The sequence below is a fragment of the Blennius ocellaris genome, assembly GCF_963422515.1.
Source record: "Blennius ocellaris genome assembly, chromosome: 20".
Classification (NCBI taxonomy): domain Eukaryota; kingdom Metazoa; phylum Chordata; class Actinopteri; order Blenniiformes; family Blenniidae; genus Blennius; species Blennius ocellaris.
Window position 1 is genome coordinate 19,287,046 of NC_137669.1, and position 17,438 is coordinate 19,304,483.

Genomic DNA, 17,438 nt, shown 5'->3' on the forward strand with positions numbered 1-17,438 from the left:
GGACGGATAGAACCGTTTAATCTCACGACGCTGATCGTGATTCAACTCGTATGGAAGTTTTGAGGCAGAATCTTCATTCGACTTTCATTCTGGAAATGGAAACAGGGAGTCTTGTTAATTAACAAATATTGATGCAACTCAATTAAATCAATCTAATTTTTGGTAACTTGCACTTGGGATTGGTGTTGCTCCTTTAATTCATCCTTCCTACGTTTCCCTCGCCGCACCAAATATGTGGCCAAGCTGTGCAGTGCATCTACCCAAACTTCATTAAGCTTCAGGTGCAACCTGTAGGGAGTTCCGTTATTTAAAGTGGATCTATGCAAAAAAATAATTATTTTATCAAACAAATTCAGTTAATTTAGGGTTCTTGATTTACTGTGGAGTTGGCTTCAACCACAAGAGATATTTACTGAACTCAATAGACTGCAGGAGTACATACTGTACGTACATAAATGGAGTTACTACTACAAGAGTGATCATCATAAATAGAGTCAATGCACACAATGCTGGGCTTGGTAAATCTGGAAAATCCCTGCAATGAAGGGTAATCTTCAATTTTGAGCCAAGTGGCTTCAAAATGTCCTGCTTACATAAGAGATTGAAGGATATTATGATATTTTTATATTATTTTGCAGTTCATCCCTCAATAGAAACCTGAAAACCTGCGTCAGAACTTTAGAAATACAGTGTTTACCTTTAAAGGTCATGTCGCAGGAACGTGAAAGTAAACGACATGACGTGGCATGATGCAGGAACCTTGCTTTGCAGACATGCGTGACGTTTCACCTATTTGTAATTCCCTGGGCTACATGCTTAATTGTGCATGGCTTTGCTGCTTTTGGAGAGCTTCCCCTGGTAGAGCGCGCCGCAGGCAGGCCAGCAGAAACTGATTAAGCCTCCTACGTTTCAAGGGCAAGTTTGCGACGCACCTACGTCTTTCTGTCAGCTGGTCGCGTGCGACTGCAGCCGCGTTTAAACTCGCTCCTTCATCTCCGCCTGTGAGTGGACGCATTGTAATGTGTGAATGTGCATACATTTCAGGTTTTCTACCGCGGACTCTTTGAGAACTTCCACCTCCTCGTGTGGCTCTTGTTCTCGACCCCACCTTCCTTATTTATTACCCCCCCATCCTTTCTTCCATCCCTTTCTCCCTGCCTGCCACAACATGCCTTATGCGGCCAAATCCAATTATCCAATTTACATGCAAAACGATGCATCGGATGCCTTTGTGACTGCCGTCCCTGGAGGATGGATGGATGGATGGATGGTTGGAAAAGCAAAGAGGAGGGCAAGAGGGGATGATTTAATAAAGGAGAAAGGAGCAATAAAGAACGAGAGAGAGCAAAGTGAAGGGGGCACAGAAAAGGAAAAAGGGGGAAATGCGTTTATGAATGAGAAAGATGGAAGAAGAGGAGGTAAAAGTGAGATTGATGGTGGATGATTGATTGAAACAAACTAAAAAGAAAACAATTTATCTCAATGAGCTAACAGATGATTGGGCAGATTAATTAATATTCTATCATTTAAAAAAATGGCATCAGAAGATCGAAAATGTGCAGTTGTTGTCAAATTTCCATGAATCTGCAAAATATTTTGCAAAATCATTCAAAACAATCAGAAAAAAAAAAAATCATGCATGTTTTAATGGTCCCTCAGGCGAGCGACATTAATTTGGAAAAAAAAAAAAAAAGATGATAAGGGCAAGATTATTATGCTGATTGTTGTTTTAGTAATCTGTGCTTACGGGCCTGTTGGTGCAGCTCTTTGATCCACTGTGGTGAAAATGTGGCACATAAGTAATTACCGAGAGTGTTGAAGGTTGAAAAAATGAATGAAAAAAAAAAAAAAAAGATCATTTGGATTGTTTGTGATATTAATTGCTTGGAATGTGTTTACTTTCTAGTGATGTCACCATATTTTTCAGGATGAGGGAACAATTTAAAAACCACAGAAAGTTTACACTGTTTCATTAATCTAATCACAATTTTCTCCTCATAGTATTTGATGTGTTGTATTTCGCATCTGAATGTTTCAGTTGGTGATGGATGGCTGATGACCTGTCCTGAGTGCATCTGCTCTTTGACCTTTTGTCAGCTGGGGTTGGCGGTCCACGGCCTTAACTTGGATTGGAAGCAGGATATTTTTTACAAACTGTACGAAGGAATGATTGGAAATCAAGAATCAGCTTGAGTGGTGCTTATTTTAACATCACGCAAATATTCTGCATAGCATCCAGGTGTTTTATCATTCAGAACTCAATGATTGTTGATTTGGTACTGGAAACTAATAACTAGTGCCATTTTTTTTTTTTGGCGGCTAGCCAAATCATTAACAAAACTCACAATTTCTGAATTTTGTGCACATTTTGATGTGCTTTTGTGTACATGCTCCCATGGCGAAATACAGGCAAAACAAAATATATAATTAATCAGATGCCTAAGATAGTAAACTTTGCACAGCGCCTCTTAAAGAGGCAGGCACACAGATTGAGATCGGACTTGCAAAAATAAAAAAAAGAACTCCTTTGAGAAAAAGCAGGATCGGCAGGAAACTATGAGATATGAAATGTTTTTGCCTGTGAATGCGTAGCTAGCATCTGTGCTTATTAAAGCAGTCTAAATGGTTCCTTCCCTGACAGAAGACTTTGCATGTGCTTGTTTCTCAATGGACATTCCAGAAGTGCAGACGAAGGAAGCTTCGGGAAAAGCAGTCGGTGTGAAGGCTTGTCACATAATTGGCGGAGGCGGATGAAGGAACATTACGGCGGCCATCACCTCCAGCACAACCATTAAGAAAGCCTTGGAATAATTACACTGCAAAGTCAACCCTCCTTTTTTAAACCCCCCCTAAGCACACTTTACTGAATCCAGTCACAGTTTGCCCTTCCACTGGTTTTCTGCGTCTCACTAAATTATTCCGACTGTGGAGGACTGGAGTCATGTAACTTTAACTCGTCTCTTAGGGACACGCTTCATGTATGTTTAAGAGGAAAGCCACAAGATGGAGAGTCGGTGCTGGCAGGCAGAGAAAGAGGGAGAGAGAGGGAGAGAGAGAGAGAGAGAGAGAGAGACAGAGACGGGCCGAGAGAGGAGGACAAGGCGGTGACAGATCATTATCTTGGCCAAAAGCGAATGCCATCCACAATTCATTAATGCAGAGGTGGTTTCCTGTTTGGTACCAGGCACTTTGTAAACAATTGTCCAGGTGAGACATCGAGGAAACATCACGAGGAAAAATCAAGAAAGACATCTGTTGCCCCAAAAGAGAAATAAGCTCTGCCAAACAGGTTGAAATGAGGTAAAGTCTAAAACAGTGGATATTCCTTCTCTTAAGGAACCGCAGCAGCACAACTAATGCTTCTCCAGTCTGCACGTGCTGGCAACAACAAACTTGAAAGAAAAAAAAAAAAAACATGGCAAAGCTGCTGTATATGTGCTGCTTTACATGAAGTTGAACAGAATTAATATACAAAATACAACTTCAAATCCTCAGGAAAAGCCTTGTTCTTTTAGTACTGTTACCTTGTTTTTCTTGAACCCAGTCCAGAAAGCCGCACAAATTCTACAGATCCAGTAAATGTATAAGGTTCTGAACCAAGCCCTCAATATCTTTGTTGTTTCCAGTCTTTCACTGTTACGGGTAAAAGATCAGCACACTGTTAACGTAGCACAATCTCAGTTTGCTCAGGTCAGGTACCACAACTACACGCTCCAGCATTCCGAATGAAGTCCATCATGAAATCCTTCAAATGGCTGCAGCAGCCTCCATCTGGGGCGTCTTTAGCTTAGAAAGATCGGATGACTGATGTTCACTTTGACAGAGCAGATTACTCCAGTGGGATATCCTGTATATACTCCACAAAAACAGAGCGATTTTTGTTTTGCCTGTTTAATCGAGCGAGAACAAAGTTAATCCTGACCAAGACAGTTTATACTTCTCAAGCGCAGAACTTCTGGGAGGAGACAGATGGAACAAACTGAACAAAAGTGTTATGTTTGCTTTTCCGCATTAATCACAGCCAGTTCAAATCACTGACATGTCACATCACAGTTGTCGGACCCGTCATGAGAATAAATGAAAAGATGGAATTGAAACCTGGAAGCGTCTGAGGCGGGACTGTGAACAGAGGATGTTTTCTTGAGGCGCGTCAACAAAGCGAGACGGTGAATCTTACATAGTCAAGAAAAATGTGACCGGTAAAAAACATGTAATATGATAAAACTAATAAACAACAAAACCAAGGATTATACTCTAAGATTTAGGCCCCGTTTATACAACATTTTTAAAGTGAAAACAGAAACATTTCCTTGCGTTCTGGGTGGAGGTTTACATGACAATGGTGCTTGGAGCCATTGACAATGCAACTTTTTGTAAACGGTTCTCTAGGTGGAACTTTTTCAAGATACTCAGACTCCGTCTCTGTGGAAACACAACATTTTGAAAAATGCTCCGTCCCGACGAGGCAAAATACAATGTACTTGAAATGCTGCTACTGTGCATGCACACCACATCCGTTGTAAATAGGACTTCTGCACATGCTCAGTCGAAGTTCAAATCGTTTTTTTAATAGTTGACATTCCCCATTTTCAAAATGTTTCCATGTGAACGTGAAGCTTTTCTGAAACAAAACAAAACATAAACTGGGCTTCACGTCATTCTAGAATATGTGTAAAAGGAGAAGTGGTGGCGTTGACATTAGAAAATGAAGCTCGTAACCAATTCACTGGTTTGAATGTTACTGTTAATGCGCCACAGCTTCAGGCCCATGAGCGACCCCAAAGTGTAGGTAAAGCTTTTCAAAATAAAGTGAAACCTCCAGTTTAATCAGAACCTGTTACCATCCAAATAAAGGCCAGAATATGAATTTGCATATCCAACAGTTTTGTGTTTCAGTGCTTTCAAACACCATGATGTATTGTCGGATAGCTGACCAAGGCCTGGAAGTGATGTTGGGATCAGTCCTGAATACATTTAGTTTTATTAGCAAACAGAAACGGTCTTGTTTTGGATGTGAGGCAGAGAGTGGGAAGAGCGATCAGCTCGAATATTATCACACGTCCGCCGCTGCTATTAACCGAGGGTGCAATGTGCTGCTGTCAGAGTCGGTTTCTTTTTTGTTTGGCTTGACTGCATCTGGATTGGGTCCAATTATCCTCAGCTCTATTCTGGGTCAGGTCTGACTGTCCTCCAATTCCCTTCACATTAAAGTCTGCCTTCACTTTCAGGGAGGTTTTCTGCAGGATTCAGACCGAACACTATAATCCTATTCACCATCAATTCTGACAACAATCACATACGCCACAGCGTCGGGGAGCGATCACTTTAGGACTTGTGATAAGAAGAAATTTAACAATGTTGAATTTTTTATGAGATGACAAATCAATTTATAAAGAAATTATGAAAAACATGAAAAGAAACAGACAGAAATCTGTCAAGCCCAGCAATAAAAGCAATAATCAGAGTGAGTATGAGCCAGAAGAAAGAGAGAGAGGCGGAGCCAAAGGGAGAGCAGGAAGCACAACAGATGGGAAGGTGACAAGCAAACATGTTGATGAGTAACGGGAGAAGGCGAGAAAAAGACAGAGAAGGAGAGAAAGAAGGAAGGAAAGAGAATGACAAGTGACAAAAAAGACTGCAAGGGATCCTCCAAATGAGTCGTTCATCTATGATATGATGGAAGATGAAGTTCAGCAATACAAGCCCGTCTCGCAGCTCCATTTCTCACATTAGTGGGATCTATTTACTTCTGTTCACACATCCTAATTATTACTTAATCCTTACATAAACATATAGTTTACTTCTGTCTCAGTAAACCGATGCACGGTGAAATCACTTCACCGTTAAAAGTTGCGTTGCGTGTCGAGGCAAATCTCCGATGCCTCCTGAGGGCAAATCTCAATAAAAAGACACAATGACACCGTTTCTGAGGCTGGAGGAAGCTGGAAGCAGAAGGGAAGCAGTGTTTGAATTTGGCTATTGAAGATCCCTACGGTGTGGTTATTAAGAAAGTGAGACAGAGAGCAGGCGGTGTGACACTCCTCCGCTCCAGATGAGCAGTCGGGCCCCCCCCCCCGAGGGTCCGAGGTGACGGGCTGAGCTCCAGTCTGACTCTTCATCCACTGTCTCTGCCTCTGAGCGTCATTCTCCTCTTACTCGTCTCTTTTCACTTCATCTTCTCTCTTATGGGTTTTTTTCTTTCTTTTAGCCCCTGATTCAACTTCCACTGTGTCTCCATTTGTCACCGAGCTGCCTGTTAACATCCGGAATGTTACTATTTCACTAATAACTCGGATTCATTGGGCTTGTTCTCCTCCAGGACTTCTGCAGTATGACCCCCGACAATCACAGCAAGCTTCTCCAGCGTGTTAAACATTTGTAACAGGAGCTTCTCCGAGGGGGCAGAAACAATGTCACTGCAAATTCTGCATCCATAAAATCACATATTATGTCTCGTCGAAAAAACACTGAATGGGAGCTTTCTGCCTCCGTCTGCATGTTTCTTGTTGATCTCAGCTGTTTTATTGCTGCGTCTTATCGTTAGCACAGAAATACTAACATCCATATTATCGTAGATTATCTTCTCCTAACTGATGTTATTTCAACTGACTCATTCAGACTGAGCCAAATGTAGGATGTGGTAAAGCGTGCCGAGTTGCACGCTCATGCAAATAAATGGAGCTCTGAGTTTTTTTGTAATTTCTGCAGCTCAAGAATAAAACCACGAGTGACATCACATGCAAACAGGAGGATTCAAATAGAGGTATTGCATGCAAGGGGTTTTTTGGGGAGGAAGTTATTAAACGTATCAAAGTACTCCAGAATTTAGCAAAAAAAAAAAAAAAAGACAATGTAGGATGTGATTATCAGCCGATTGACGTGTAATACTGAAAATATTACCTCATAAAGTTGACATACAAAAGTCATTAGGAGCCAGCTGAGGACATGACTCTCTGCTGGAGGCTGAACTGAATTGCACACATGAGGGAAAAAAAAAAAAAAGCAATTAAAAGCAACACGTTTCCAGATGGAGTGAATCCATTAAAATATCAGCATGGCCAAACGCTCTTAAATCAATAATGTGTGTTGTGCGTGCAATATCACTTTTGTTTGGGTATTTTTTTTAGAGTTATCATTAAGACCAACAGAGAGAACAAAGAAAGTTATCTTCTCATCCTTCCTCAATCTGTTCTGCCTCACTACACTTTCACATCAGGCTTCATCACTGGAAAGCGAAACAATACGTATTATAATTTAAAGCCGTTATTAATAAGACTGCTCATTCTGCCATCTCCCCTGCACGTTTTGTCCTTTGTGTTGCAAAATTTCATTGAATGCTTCAATCTTTCAAGAATGACAACATTCATATTAAATGTAAATATAAAACAGAAAAGCACTCTTTAATTCTTGTTCTCAGAGAAACTATCAATCTTTCTTTCAGTCCCTCCTTTAGGTCTACAACTTATTCACTCCCTGTGCACGTGTTGTCTGACAGCATTAATCCGTTCTCAAGCTGCTCTCCCTTCATCCTCCGCCTGCCTGATGACCGAGGCGACTCTAATTGTTCAAATCCACAAGACTTTTACGTGGATTTACCAGGTGAACAGGCCGTCAGTGTTTTGTTGGGCACAATTTGCTTCACACTGAGTCGGATCGTTTGAGACATGAGTCAAGTCAAAGGGCTTCGCTGAAAAAGAAAAGTGTGAATCTAAATGTCAACGGACAATGAGGTATTTACATGGAATTAGCGGCTTGCGTTAAAAGGCAACATGGCGGCGTTCAACATGGCACCGTTCTCCAGTCAAAGAAAAGAACTCATTCCTGTCAAACAGAGACTTCCTGAACTGCAGCTCCTTCCTGTTATTATCTGATATGAGGTGAATAAAACATCACGGGTGTTACAAATCCTCCTCTGAATCAAAGGTGACGCCCATTGACTTGTGGTTACACCGACTCCGTCACACGTCTACACACAAGGACAATGGCGTTGGTCGTGTCATATTCATGGTGTCGTTGTCTGCATTTTGATTCAGTGCAGAGCAGCTGTTGGTGGCAGCTACTTGTCGTTGTGAGTAGTCATGAGATTGTCAGAAAGTCAGCCATCTGTAATGCCATCTCACTGCACCACACAAGACCACAGACTTTAAGCAACATCATTTGGAATTTTCTTCACGGTGTACCCGTCACCTGACCATAGAAAGTTCCTCTTCTACCTGCTTGTGTGTCACAGATGTGGCTGTTAAGGTAAATCGGAGGCTTCAAATTGTTGACTGGCAACCCGCCCAGGTTGTAACCTGCCTCATGCATTGTGTTGCATCCATCCATCCATCCATCCATCCATTCCAAGTCTTCCTCACACACACTCTGTGTTTCTTCCCTGCCTGAGCCTCCTGACACTTGAGCTGCCAGCGTCTGCGCACATGTGCAGCAAAGTGTTCAGAGGTGTTTGGGGGTGAAATGCTGCTCGTTTCATGTGTTTTTCTTGTTAAACACACGCGTCTGTCTCGGCTGTCAAAAAGAACACAAAGAACCCGCAAGACGGACTAATGGAGATTGCTTGAAAGCAAAATAGCACTAGAATGTTTATTGTCTCAGCTGACTGTTTCTTTGTGGATGTTGTTCTCAAAACGTCTCTCATTCCGTGAAAAGATTCCCGCGTTCGACCGTGCCCGCTTCTCTCCAATCATAAATGATTCATGCGCCAACATGTGGAGAAGGGCGTCATCGTCAAACTTCATCCTCGTGTTTTCATGTAGTACATAATTGCACGGGATGATTAATAATATGGAATATGATTTATTGTTCTTCAATGATTTATTCAGGAGAGCTTTGCTGATCATGCATCTGCTCTGTTCCCACTTATTCAGAAATTCTTGTTCAAGGAGAGGAGCAAATATTGGCAAGTGTGAGGATCCATTAATTACCAGTGGTTTCATGGTCTTCTTATGTGTGAGGGCCTTTGCTCAGTGAAGGCACAAGGAATAGATTACACAGAAATGTAAAACTTTTTTTTTTAATTAACAACAAGTCATATTTTGAGCCAAACATGCAAAATACTGGCGGTATTTATACACATGGATTAATGTGCAACTCACAATGTGATGTACGATGTCTGAAAATGTTTGCATTGTTTGAGATGACATACGAAATCAGTTCCGGTTTCAGACCGGAGTCTGCTGAAGCATTTCCTCGGCTGGCTGCCCACCACTTAGTCAAAAGATATTTTCTGTTTTTTCATTTGTTGGTCCAACATGTTTTATAACTTTTTCCACAGATGCATCGTACTCAATGTTTGTGCTTGTGGGGGTTCAGCTCTTCAGTCAATCAGTTCAAGAAGCAAACAAACACGGAAGAAACATTTCCAGCAGCTCGTTCTACTGTAAAATCGACAAAATTTTACAGTCCCCTTTGCAAGTGATCTTACAAATTGTATCCCTTTTTTTGTTTTTGTTTTAGATAACACACAAATTAAAAGCACAATATATTCACAGCACTGTGTTCTATCATCTGGATGTTGGTGCTGCAACAAAACAGCTAAGATTAAATGCCAACAGGCAACAGACGGTTCTTATGAATAAACAAACGCAAACAATGATATAAGGCTGTAATGCATCCCAGCTATCTTGGATAATGCTAATCCTTCTCTCCAGTAAACAGGACTGAGTGAAATAGCTACACAGCTGCACTATTGAAACAACAAGTTTAGATCATGAAAATGCAAAATAAAGAACTTGGGAGGCAAAAGAAGCTGCAGCAAGATTCTCAACAACTTTAATTTCTATATAGTCCTTAAAATAGTAGTGAGGTTACTCTACATTTTGCAGTAAGGGAAGTAATTATTGCTTTCCATGTGATTCCATCCATCAGTTGGACATGTCTTAATAATAGCTGTCCTCCTGGAGTGTTGTTGCCTCACATTCGCCGAGCTGTCAACGATGTCCATGTCAGTGTAATGAATTCAGCTTCAGTTATTTGGTGGAAGAGGCTCTATGAGCTGCATGTTCTTGAATGAGGCAGATTTAAGATGCCTGAGATGGCCCTCCAACAAGCCAATACATGGATAGTAGTTATCTAAAGCTGCTAATGCTAACGTTAGTTACAATAGACTTATATAGACAGTTAACAGTGAAAAAAAAATACAGGTTAACTTTCTTTTAGCGCCACCCTGACTTTGCTCTGACTGAGGAAAATATACTTCATCCAGACTAAAATCGGAGAATGTTTGCAAAGGTAAACAGCGGTGAAATTTAAAAAAAACCGACAAGACGGGAGATATTTTCAGATGGAGCCTCACAGTTGGTGTTAACATCAAGCATGCAGGACGTTTTATTCCCATAATGACAAGCTGTCAGCGAGCTCACAATCAAAACAGACTTGGAATGACAATGTGAACACAATATTCTGCCAACACCAGCACGTGTCGCTGAATATCTATTATTTGAGTATCAAACATGCTCATGTCAAAACATCCAGAGTGAGCCTCAAATGATTACGGCCTCCATCCACCTCCAAACTGTTGATTTGTTTCCAGCAATCATACAATGCCCATTAAAGAACTATTGATCTCAGAGCTGAGCTTTGGAGGAATTATGATCACAGAAAAAAAAAATTAAAAAAAGTTGTTCATTAAGCAATGTTGAGAAGGAGAGATTTTGCTTTGAATCTTTATAAACACATTGAAACCTTCAGATTTTAATCGCTGATGGTTGATTTCAGGTGCCATTCTCAGGTGAAAAATGCCCCCCCCCCAAAAAAAACCTTGTAGATTAGTGTGCATTCATTTGAAATCACCTCCTGTTGTTGTTGTTGTAGAAAAGCAGATGTGAAAAAAGGTGCGACTGCAGCCACGTTTTCACGCTGGCACGCTTTACTCCCCCCGTGTGTAACTACAATCTGGAAACCGAAGTGATACGGAAACGGATTTAGCACTTCGCGCTCAGGTTGGGAATAAAAAAAAACGTGGAAAACACCTCCAGCGATCTCTAACAGAAGGTGCAGCGAGCTGCTGTCGTTTCTATGTGATCGCTGATCAGTGCAAGCGGCGGCGGTGAGTAAGTGCTCCTGACAGTGAGTAAATCTTGTCTTACTGAGAGTCGAGCCAACCCACCTCTCCACCCGCACCGATAAATCCATGTACAGATAGAAGCTGGGGATGGGCTTGTTTTTAACAGCTCCTAATGACTTTCAGTGGAGACACATATTACTATTGCAGGAAAAAAAGGGCTATATTTTTATGGTTTTCATCTCACAGATGCTGCAAAAATGATTCAAAAAATAATAATTACACAACTTGTGAAAGAGCATTATATTTGTTTTGCTGTGACACATTACTGAGCTTTGTGGTTATTTGGAAGAAGATGCTCTTTGTTTTTGCCCAATATCTACATGGCTGTTAAATTGTTTAATGCAAGTCGGGGAACAAATGATGTCACGTCTTCTTAAACGAGACAACAACAAACAAAACAGCAGAGTTAAATAAAGCTGAGCTCTTTCGGAGGGGAGCTCGCATTTATTCAGGCTGCTAATTCGTCGCAGAGACTGTGGCTACACGCTAATGCTGATGTTACTCACACGACAGGAGGTAAACCGCTTTGCCAATGCCAATGCTGAAGCAACAGCCAGCTCAGTAAGCAGGACGCCGAGAGAGACAGCAGCTCTGGAGCAAATGATTGAATAAGAGGCAGAGATTTTTTTTTTTTTCCCCACAAGTGGTCAAATTACAGTAATCTTTATAATCTGTTGTTACCGAGATTCAAAGGGACCAAATGTTCTCACAATAAATACATTTCAGGATTGAATCGGGCCGAACGAATGGTAAAAACCGGTCGAGTTCTGTGTCTAAGCGTCACATTAGTCGCAGCCATTTTTAGAAAGGTGCTCGTCTCCCCGGAGAGCGAAAGCCTTCACGTGTTACAGGTGTCGTTCACGCTGCTGCGGCGGGGACCATCGCTGCCGCTCGCCGAGACTCCCATGAGCCCCGGCGCCCATCAGCGTGACAGACAGCCCCCGCCGCTGATTGAGAGCATACAAAAAGCCGGATTCTGAAGGGCATGAAATGTTTTGCCGAGTTTAAAATGAGCCTGCCGACTTCATTAAAGAGCTCAGGCGGCCAACCTGCACTAACCGTCCATCTGCACTCGCACTTGTTGTCTGAGCGAGGAAGATTTCTCTGACACCGTCATCAATCTGTCATATCGGCACCAATCTGTTATTTTCTAGCGTGAACAGTTGGAATTTAGCCTCCTCGTTGCACCATCGCTCTCTCTGAACCTGCTGCATCTGCATTTATTGCCACACAACACTCCTCCGGGAACATTACATATTACATTTTGTCAAGTTCTTACAGCAAAAAAAAAAAAAACGTTTTAAATTTGTTATTTTCATTTTGTTCTGCGATAGAAATTGAAGCTTTGTAGTTGAACACATCAAGCTGATGTTTTAACAGTTAGCATTGGGTCAAAGGTTCTCAACGTGTTGGAAGGTGACTATAAACCATGAAACTCATACACCCAGGCTGGTTTTAATTTACTGATATAATGAGATATTTATGGCTATTAAATCAAAGGAGGATCAAAAACCTTTGTGCTAGTTAAGGATTTTTAAATGAACAATATTTGTAAGTCTTCTATAACCTCTGCGACTCATTGTTTATGAAGAATATTTTATTATTTCAATGAATCTCTAGGAGGCCAAATGAGAATAACTGATAAAAATGATTGTTTCATCAAAATCATTCACAGCTTTACCATCAAATTGTTTATTTCTATGAAGATGTCTTCTCTAATTAAACCAAAACAGTAACTATATTTGTCATTTCTAATGTATATAATTTACACAATATGTAGTATAATGTGTTATCAGTGTGTATCAAACTCTTAATGTGTGTGATATTGACAGAAAAGTGTCCGCAGCCTGCTCTCCAGCATGTTTTCACTCAGCAAAGCATCAGCTCACGTTTCCCTCCTCATTACCGCACAAACCACCGCCGGCGCATGATGTTCCTCCCTCTCTTCGTCGGCACAACCATGTTAGTAAACGTCGGGACAAATCTCCAGAGCCGGTGTCGCAGCAGGTTACCAGACGGCTCCTGTGGACCTGACAGCTGAAAACCCAGCAAAACCCAACTTCTCCAAAAGGTTCTCACCGGGGACTGAGCCAAAGAGCAGCAGCAGTCAATCAAACCTGCTCTTGATACTTGGACCTGTGCTCGCCTGCTGCTTCACTCACTTTCCTCTGAAAAGTTCATGTCACTCTCAGTGTGACGGGCAAACGGTCTTGTGGCTTTTCTATTCTTATACGTCTGCAGGAAATCTGCATTCCTCACATTTTGCTTGAATTGTTGAATGTCTCTTGCTACGGCGGTGTTGATCAAAACAAAGTAGATTTGAGGAGCTTAACCTGGATCAGTATATTTTCTATTTGCATTACATTATTCATTTCTAGAAATTATATTAAAAGCCTTGATACCTTGCACTCACCGTTGGGAACAACTTGAGTCTTTAATGAGGCGCCCTTTCGACACAGAGACACGGTGAGTTGAAGGATTGATCCTCCAACATTGACCTGCATCACTAACTGCACCACGATTGCCAAAAAGACCCTGGACCCATCTGTTCCCATTGTGCTTTTTAGGGCAAGGCCATTTATTTAAAAACCTTGAGCAGTATTGGCTGAATTCAGCTGTGCATGCCTCAAGAGACGCTCAGTCAGGACAGAGAAAACACTGCATTGGCCCTGCTGATGTGATGCTGTGAATCCAATCTGTTCCTAATAAACACATGGAGGGGCTGTTTGACTACAATTAAACACGCGCACAATAGTTTCCCCAAAATATAACAATCATTCGTTAGTCAAAACCTTTCTGTTTCAGTTCTGTGGTTTGAGTATAACCATCAAGAAGACAATCTGCTGAATCAGTTTTATACGGGTACACCTGGGTTCGGCAGCGGGGATGGGTCAGCATCACTGAAGTGGGTTTAATCTCGTCACGTATGAACAGCAAACAGAGGCGCTGTCCTGCAGGCCCTGAATACGCCACAGTGTCTGTTTGGTATCTGGCTGGCTAATGTGACCCTGAGCAACGCTGCCGACTTGTGGAATCAATATGTTGTCAGTGTCAAGGCCTTTCATTACTGGATCTGCACAAAGCGCAGTGGTATTACATGTCGTAGAGCCAGAGTGAGCCATCCTTGTAATCACAATACAGTAAATACACACAGCCAATGTGCAACAGTCAAGACACACAGAGCCATAAAGTTCTGAATGTAGGTATTAATTCTTGCGGGGAGTGAACGCGAACAGCTGCTCTGAGTCCAGAATGACTCAGCTCTGTGGTTTTGCTGCCGGCCACTGTTTATCCCGTCACGCTGCTGCAGTATTTGCTCGTTCACTCTGCTGTTTGGGAATGACATCGACATTCAAAGTCACCCCCCCCTCCCCCTTCCCCCCCTCCCGCCTGCTCACCTGATCCTGTCTGGCACTCGGTGGGTCTGGTTCCCGTCGCTCTGGCAGTTCCCGGCGTACTGCGCCCTGCTGGAGGCCCCCTGGTCCCTCCGCAGAGCCATCGCCCCGTGGGTGAGCACAGAGACACCCTTGGCGATGCGCCTGCGGGATTTGTAAGAGGACGACGTGAGAGAGATGCACTGGGATGCTGATGAAAGTCTTTTGTAATATAGCTGAGCTGCAATGACGAGATGGCAACAAGAGAGTAAATACACCATTGGTTAGTAGTTGTTGTGGTTCAAATAGCACGAGAATCAACTCTCCAACAACTTAAAAACTGTGTGCGGTCATTCCACATGAGGCTTTGGTGGTGAGAAAATATAAGACTTCCTTCTTCAGTGTAGTTTTCAGTGATCTAAATAACCAATATTGTAATGAATCCAGCTAAATCCCAGATGCATCGGCGTGACCTGCCTTTACTATAAAGTGTTTTTATTTCTCCAACAAATCACTGCAGACACTATTGAGTTGTTTCACCAGCTCGTCCAGAGATACTGATATTTAGGTGATAAACCAGGTCACCATTTGTCCGGTAGTCAAATCCATGACACGACACTTTAAAAAGAGCTCAAAACTTGAACCTGCTTAGTTAAAGATAATGAACCATGAATTAAGTAGCACGACGGTGATGCATGAATACAATCATGACTTAAGTACAACGCGTAGCATCCAGTTGCCAAATTTATTTATGTGCCAAGTATCCCCAGCTCCAATAAATAAATATTAGAGTCTCTTCGCAGTCCGTCTCAGGACAATTTAATAATAGATCAGACTTTGATCTGTGTGAAGCGAGAGCCTCTTATAAAAGCTGCGCATTTTAATATGACTGTCAAGTCAAGTCTGATTTGTAAGTCAGCACTTATAAACAACAGCAAACACTCCTCACAGCTGATTAGACACGATTCCGTGATTCATTATGCAGAGTAAAACATTAAGGACCAACAGTTGGTCCTGCCCGTGACGAGGCGCTCGCCAGCCAGACAAAATTCAGGAAGCATTTGAATGGACTTTTGCCTCCATAATTCAGTGAATTACCACTTCAAACGCGACCAGCGAAGCAGGGCGAGAGAGAGGAGGCGACTGCTGGGGAGAGTTCAAAAGTGCATGTGAGGAATTGTGCATGAAATTTGGTTTTCTTCATCGACGCTCCCTCTCCAGGTGAGGAAGCACAATGATCACACTCTCATGCGTCTCGTTCACATTCTGTCAAATGAATAAAAACCTGCTGGCTTTACTGGTGGTAGAACAGAGATCATCCGACAATGTAATTGCATGCAGAATCAAAAAAAAAAAGAAAAAAGATAGAGGATAACGACGCATGGGAGAAAACTGTTATCTGTGCAGGAATGTGAAACTTCTGCAAGCAGCTTCTTTAACGCAAAACTACCGTACCAAATCATGGGACCATCTCTTTTTGGTTGAGAACAGCTCTCTGGAGGATTGAGCTGTCACAACAACACAAACAGCAGCTCAGGATGAGTTGCAGCTACATTTACACACAGCCACTGTCACAGTCATTTCTGTTGTTTAATTGCACAGACTTAAAGTGTGCATTAGGCATTTCCTTTGGAGCCCTGAGTATCCGATAATCCATCGCTCAATTGTTTAATGGTGTATTCAGATGCTTCACCTCAACTCATTAAGTCAGAGAATGTAACATGGGCAATTTGTTTGGGACTTTTTTTTTTTTTTTACCTTGGTTCAATTATCAACTTGAAACAAACAAATCACATCTGTGCTGTAGCATTTCAGAAAAGTTGTGGTTCTGCTTCCATGGAGACGGAGTCTGAGCGTTTAAAAACAAACAAACTGTGTTTTTAGTCGTCTAAACAGATCCCCAAAATGCAACAGAGGTTTTTAGGTTTTACTTGAAATCGCTGTGTAAGTGAAGACAGCTTAAACTGCTATAATGGCTAATATGTCATTGAATTTCATAAAAAACAAGATAAATTACAGCTTTTGGTAAATAAAGGTAGCTAAGCTGTGTAATCGTTATTTTGACAGTTAAAATTTTTCAGGAAAGTGCAAGAATGGCTTTCAGTTTTGATTTTTGGTCATAAAGATTGTAGACCAACCTATAAAAAAGTAAAGAACTAGTTGAATGATTGGAAAGAAAGTACAAATATTTCTAAAATAAACATTCAAGTAAAGTACAGATGCCTGATAAATCAAGTACAAATTCAGGATTAAGCATTTCACCCAATGTTAAGAGTGATTGTCTCCGGCTCCCTACAACCTAAACCCTGGTGGGTATAGATAATGGATGAAGGCATAATTTCAGGTTGTTTGTAAGAAGTCATCATCAGGGCTGAGCGGGGACGAGCTTCATCAAATATCTAGCGGAATCTGTGTCACGTTGCTTCAAGCTCGCAGCCTCGGCGTCGGGACACGGCGTCTGTGTTCCACAGAGGGATGTGCTGTCTGCTTCTGACAAGCGAGCTGCTCACATGGGCTTCGAGCGGCGACGATAAATTTCACAGGCGCTCGAAAATGAAGGCATGAAATGCGGCTTGGAGAGCGGGGAGAGCTCTCACACTCGGAGGGCTGAACATGGCCGGCCGACAGGCAGGATTCTAAAGTGCAGGAACATAAATCAATATGAAAGTTGTATCACATGGTTTTGTGGATATTTAAAGCCTGATTCACTGGAAGAAGGTTCAGTGTAAAAGGTGCTAAATTGTGCATTAGGTTTGTGTGATTGTTGCACGTGATCATCTGAGAATAAAGCCAGGATCGACGTTTATGTGCCAACAGTAGTATTTATACACTGTTTACACGAGAATGATCAGCTGGAAATATTATTTTCAGATTTGTTTGCCATGGAGTGCTTCAATGAACTGAGATTCAGAAAAACTGCGAGACTAGAGGAAAGGTACCATCAAGAAAATATCTCATAGAGTTCAGAAATAAAAGTTGTGGGGCGTCAGCTGAGGAAC

At 41.9% G+C, this 17,438-nt stretch overlaps 1 protein-coding gene across 1 annotated transcript in view; it reads right to left on the reverse strand.

Moving 5' to 3' along the window:
- The window catches only part of LOC308144668 (glutamate receptor ionotropic, NMDA 2D-like), a gene marked incomplete at both ends in the record, with an annotated part of 123,844 nt that overhangs the window by 85,199 nt on the left and 21,207 nt on the right, over positions 1-17,438 (reverse strand). The window contains one exon of the mRNA XM_080515848.1: positions 14,464-14,604. Coding sequence (XP_080371974.1) covers positions 14,464-14,604 — 141 coding nt within the window. The remainder of the gene's footprint in view (positions 1-14,463; positions 14,605-17,438) is intronic.